The 6,000-nt window shown below is 38.5% G+C and overlaps 1 protein-coding gene across 1 annotated transcript in view; it reads left to right on the forward strand.

Moving 5' to 3' along the window:
- LOC139713162 (uncharacterized) overlaps positions 1-4,047 on the forward strand; it is a gene marked incomplete at its 5' end in the record, with an annotated part of 43,598 nt that extends 39,551 nt beyond the window's left edge. Inside the window, one exon of the mRNA XM_071624911.1 lies at positions 3,108-4,047. Coding sequence (XP_071481012.1) covers positions 3,108-3,175 — 68 coding nt within the window. The remainder of the gene's footprint in view (positions 1-3,107) is intronic.
- Positions 4,048-6,000: the final 1,953 nt, after the last annotated feature.

The following is a 6,000-nucleotide window of genomic DNA, read 5'->3' on the forward strand; positions in this document are numbered from 1 at the left end:
GGATTGAATGAATACAGCACTATTTGTAGAACATGTCAGTGAAAGTTTTAAGGATAAACAGACAGTCCTTTGAGAAGTTCTTCTAGTTTCTGTGCAGCCATCGCTGGATGAGAAGACTAATACAGCATTCACACACATGCTGTGGCGCAAATTATCATGCTATCTCAAATTATTGGTATTATTATGAAATAATTGCAAGATTTCTTAGCATTTAGATTATTTTGTGATAACCCTTTTTAGTGGGATCTTTATGTCAACATAGGCAAAAATCTCAAAATTTAGATTGAGATGCAAATTTCAATATTTGTAGCTTGCTAATTCATGTCAGTGTGAACTCTGCTAGTGTAAGAGTCCTTTGAAAAGGTTTTCCAGACAGTAGTGTAGAAGATCCCTTATATTCAGTTTTCTCAGCATTTTTTCATTCTGTCTTGGTTCCTAGTCCCAGGTATGATAGGCAGAAGTGTATTCAGGGGACAGCTGACTGTGTGTGTTTACTGCTTGATGTCATGTACAGACATATGTTACCTTGTGATGAATTCTCCACAAATGCATATCCTGGAGATATTGTTTGTAGCTTACACCATCAGGGAAAGTGATTAATGTCCCATCGAAAACAGAGAAAATAAATCTGGGTAGCCCCACCCACCCAAACACTTTCTTCTTTACCCATCTTCTCCCCATCAATGCCCACCCCTCCCCCCCCCCCCCCCCCCAAAAAAAAAAAAAATGAGAAAAATATTACAGAAGTCTGGGGGAAAGTGTTATTCCAGCATTATATTTCACATCAAGATACCATCTGCTATTACTGCATCACTCCATAATAAGAAGGCAAGCTAAAAATAATTGCTCAGAGCGATGTCTAAGATCATATCGCGCTCCCCCCCCCCCTTTATATGACACAAACATGAAAACAATGAATTAGAATCAAATGGAAATATACGCATGCCCAGACCACAGAGTCACGACAAACGGATATAGCTGCAGACATTAAAAAAAAAAATGCCATCGCAGCTAATTCAAAATTTAATTTATGTAAGTGAACCCTTTCTGGCACTCATATGTCTCCACTGCGGGTTCACATAAGTTGGCAAATTTCATTTCTAAATATTCTCTTAAGCAAAAGAAGAAAAATACTGAATATGTTAGGATGAGTTGGAGGTATGAATGAATACCAAGAGCAAGATATATAACTCTATTACAATGCCCATGTGAAGGTTGCAAATATAAAATTTTTGTGGTAAACAAAAAGACAAATCTAAATCTTATATCTTTTTAAGTGTTTGTCACCTTAAGAGAACCATACAAAATATGAATACATCAAACTTGTGTGAAACGAGGAGAAATGTCATAATTCATATATCAGCTGTGGACAATTTGCATTATATCCTATCTCTAATACCTTTCATGAAATATTATTTGTCTGTGATGATTTGTCAAGACTGTATTCTGGCACTACTTTGTAGTAGATAATTTTATGCAGTACATTCTTTTCAACAAATCACATTAGGCCATTGTGTGTGTTTGTGTGTGTATACATAGCGGAAAGTAAATTAGGAATGTGATGCCATTGCTGTGATGGTTGCACAGTCACATGACCAAGTCAAATTACAGCCATCCTGGATGTTGTACCAACATCTGAATTACAAGAACTGTGTGTTATAAATATGCTTCATTTTCCCTTTTATTAGCTCACCTGAGCCAAAGGCTCAAGTGAGCTATTGCGATCGCCCTTCGTCCGGCGTCTGTCGTGCGTCGTCCGTCGTGCGTCGTCCGTCGTGCGTAAACTTTTTACATTTTCATCTTCTTCTTGAAAACCCCAAGACCGATTTTCATCAAACTTGGCGGGTAGCATCCCTAGGGGGTTAGGAACTCAATTTGTTAAAATGGGCACCATGCCCCACCCAGGGGGCCCCCAGGGGGGCCCAAACCCCCCAAAATTAAGGAATCTGTAAAAATCTTCTTTTCTAGAACCAGAAGTGATAGAGCTAAGTTAATACTATGAGTTGGTACATTGATGATTGTAGTTTCAAGTTTGTTCATGGCAGAATCAGGGGTGCCCCCCCCCCCCTTGGGACCTAGGGGAGGGGGGTGGGGAGGGATCCTAATGGGGCCTAAATCGTACATTTTCATCTTCTTCTTGAGAACCCCATGACCCATTTTCACCAAACTTGGCAGGTAGCATCCTTAGGGGGTTAGGAACTCAATTTATTAAAATGGGCACCATGCCCCACCCAGGGGGCCCCCAGGGGGCCCAAACCCCCCAAAATGAAGGAATCTTTAAAAATCTTCTCTAGAATCAGAAGTTATAGAGCTAAGATAATACTATGAGTGAGTACATTAATGACTGTAGTTTCCAGTTTGTTCATAGCAGATCCAGGGGTGCCCCTCTTGGGGGCAGGGGGGGGGGGGAAGGTTGGGAAGGTCCAAATAGGGTCCAAATACATTTTCATCTTCTACTTGAGAATGCCTGGTCAAATCTTAGTAGAGCTGTGAATAATTTAGATTAGCGACTGCGTGAAAGGTGAACTTGCGATACTCAGGTGAGCGCTAGACCCGCGGGTCTCTTGTTTCTTTTGTCTTCTTTCAGTTTTTCCAGCATTTATCATCCATTAGTCCTTCCTTTGTGTAGTAAATTGTATTCTTAGCAAAAAAAAAAATAATGTTGAGCTGAGGTGAGGGTGAACATCCACAGACTTTATGTAAATTAAAATGAATATTTTGCCTTTGGCTGCCTTTTTGTCTGTTTTATTTGATAAAAAATGTGGACCTATGCATTTTCCGATAGAGATATGCACTTATTAGTCAGATGTGATTCTAGACACAGCTGGAATTCTTGTCTAATCAGTCGAGTAGGAATTAATATCAAAGCACATCATACTCAACATACCGTGGCTACTAGTATTTATATCTATGAAACTTGCTAAATTGATGCAGGTTAGTGTTTGTTTCTTAGTTGTTTTATTACGTATTCTGTAATATCTTATGCAAAGCAGCAAAGAGGTGTGTGGCTAACAGCTTGATCCCTTGACTAGTCATAAGCCCTTGTAATATGTGTACTTTTCCATTTCCTCTCCCGTCAAATTTTCCTCTTTTTTTATGTGTAACAGGTGGTAAACCAGCGTTGAAGATTCGCCCCCTCTTCGCCTCATCTTCAGCCAGAGACCAGCAAACCTGAGCCAGGCAGTGGTCTCAGGCCTGTCATCTGTCGCCATGGTAACTGGATGCAGGGCCTGAGAAGAGGGCAATCACCTTTGTGTATCCATGTGACTCTCCCTCCCTTCCTCCCAGAGGAACGCATCACCCAGGGAACTCCTGATCTGTGAGAATGGAGAGTGACCTCTGACCTCAGCCATGCCATGTGCCAAAGATTCCAGTGGCCTACTAGTCTGCTGGCAAGGCTTTTTTTTTTTTTTTACATTCTCCTCAGTGCATTATCTGATGTATCCAGTTCACTAGATCTTGATGATTTATTTTCGTGCAAAAATATGCTGTATTTAAAGAAATTTGATGAGAGACTTGATGATAATATAGTTGTTATCTCAAGGTAATCTTACACAAAGTGTGATGGTAGCTTTGATGCAGTTCTAGTTTGGCTGAAAACTCGTGCAACAATTTTTTTTTCCTTTCAATAATCGGCCTCAATGTCACTTTGTTGTACATGTGTGCTATTTGTGCTTGTTTGTTTGTTTGTTTGTATGCTTTGTCATCACCTCTAGCCAGGGAGAATGTTAAATCAGGGGCTGTTAGTTCAGGCACCACAGATCTTGTAATGCTTTTCATTTTAAAGACAAAAACAGTTCCATGTTGAAAAGGTACCAAATGGTCTCCAAAGAGGCTTGGGATCTGGAGTGAAGTGTCACCTCTGCTTACTCCCGTTAGACTAGAGCACCAGCGAGACAGGCAAGAAGAGAGCTCATAATGTAAATGAGATTTCAGGCAGTTTCTGCAGTAGGATTGGCGTCTGCAGCCAGTGTTTCAACTCTGAATGTGTCATTGTAGATCAATAAAACCTTGTCACTTTCTTCAGAGAAAACATTAAGCCTCCCGCTGGGTGAATTTTGGGTGAAGGCTCAGAAAAAAAAGGAGAAGGAAATTGCCTAATTTTGAGAGAACTTGCCCCAATGAGAGTGCATTTGGTGGAATGGCTTTGTAATTATTGGAGGCTGGCTACCTGATGTTTTATCAGACCAGAGATGTTACATCGAGCAATTCAGGTATAATACACCTCTTGTCAAAGCCCACAAACTCCTTACAGATGAAGAGTTGTACCGCAAAATGAGCTAACTCCAATCTTGTTAAGTTGAGATAGTTATGATTAAAGCTGCTGAAAATGATAAGAAAATACAGGATATTTTTAGTCATAACTTCTAGAATATTCCTTGTTATGGCACAAGTGAGGTATCACTGGAAAATTTAATTTCGCTCTATCTGATGATGAACTTACTTAGCTCATTTTACATTAACCTGTTGAGGACAAATCCTGAGTATACTCAGGCAAGTGTCTATTTGAAATACGTATTGCAGCAAAATCAGCCTGTCCTCAACAGGTAAAAACTCATCCAATGTTTGTCAGAAAATGGCTTTGTCTATCTAAATAGCTTACATCAAGCTTTGCCCCAAATGGGGGAAAAAAGATTTTGCAATGTAACAAGAAAGTATCCTGTGCTCTTACCTTTCCCATCTTTGAGTGGGGAAAATATCCTCAAGTTGAACTGAGGTAGAGCATCCAGTTTTAAAGAGGAAATCCACCCCAAAAATGAATAAACTTCGAAAGAAAGATGAAAATATTTCCTACAGAATGATACAAAAATGACAAAAATCAGATAAGAAATAAAGAAGACATGACATATGTCCTGGTAAGGGAACATGCTTTTACATGTATTTGCTAAAAATAATTTTGTTTCCAAATTTCATATATAACATACATAAGAATTTGTGAGGGTATGACATCATCAACTCCCTCATTTGAATATTCATAAGGACTAGTCAACACATGTTTTCTGAAAAAAAATGTGAAATCTCAAAATGTCATATCTCCCTTATATCTTATCCATTTTTTGTCATCTCTGTATCATTCTGAAGGGTATATTTCTATTTTTTAAAGCTTATTTATTTTTGGAGTGGATTTCAATGGTCCATTGTAATCATGGGCTCAGCCTGTGTTCAAGTGGGCACTGTCATATCCTGCAAGGCAAAGTTTGATTTTGTAGAATTCTGGAATTTCCAAGATGTGTAATGTGGGAATAGTGTCATAGAATTCAGTGTTCATGCAGTCGTGCATAGCAACAGTATCCTTTGAGACAACACTATTGTGTCTACCTTCACATTGCATGCCAACCATGTCTTGAGGTCCCATAGGCCAAGGCATGGTCTGGACTAAGACAATTGGCAATGTGAATGGGCCCTACATTTTATATCTAAAAGAAGAGAAAGAATGAATGAACATGAATTGCATATTCTTTTCTCCTTTTTTAAATATCAAAGCTGTCTCGTAGTCTGAGGAATAGGTAAAATTTAAGTCAAATGTTGACAAGTTGGTTGCCATAGTTACAGTACTGGATTTCATCCACTACCTACAACTCCGTTCTGTTCAAAGTATTTTCCTTTGTACTCTACAAATAATGAGAGCAAACTTTCGAGTGAATCATTCTCAGGTTTTGAATTGACAGATCTTCGTTCGGCTGAATAATTCCTGAATTGAGCTAACAGAAAAGTTACCAAAGTGATTTTATTGTTCTGTGTTTTGTTTTTGTTAGATGAATGTTAAGTTTTCAAGTTATCTTGTATTGAAAGGATTATATACCATTGGAAGAAAGTAGCAAATGTTGCAAACAACGAAATGTAATTAATATGTCGTGAGAAGTTAAGGCAAGGTCATGTGACTGTGAGTTTTGAGAGCGTGTTGATAATTTGAGAGTCAGTAAATTGATCAAACATGATATTTTGTTTTTATGTCACATTTGTTCAATAGTTTTTACTTTGTAGAATTATAGATTTATT

This window comes from Diadema antillarum, unplaced genomic scaffold, assembly GCF_040938485.1.
Source record: "Diadema antillarum isolate AM-2024a unplaced genomic scaffold, OU_Dant_1.0 seq00001918_RagTag, whole genome shotgun sequence".
Lineage (NCBI taxonomy): Eukaryota > Metazoa > Echinodermata > Echinoidea > Diadematoida > Diadematidae > Diadema > Diadema antillarum.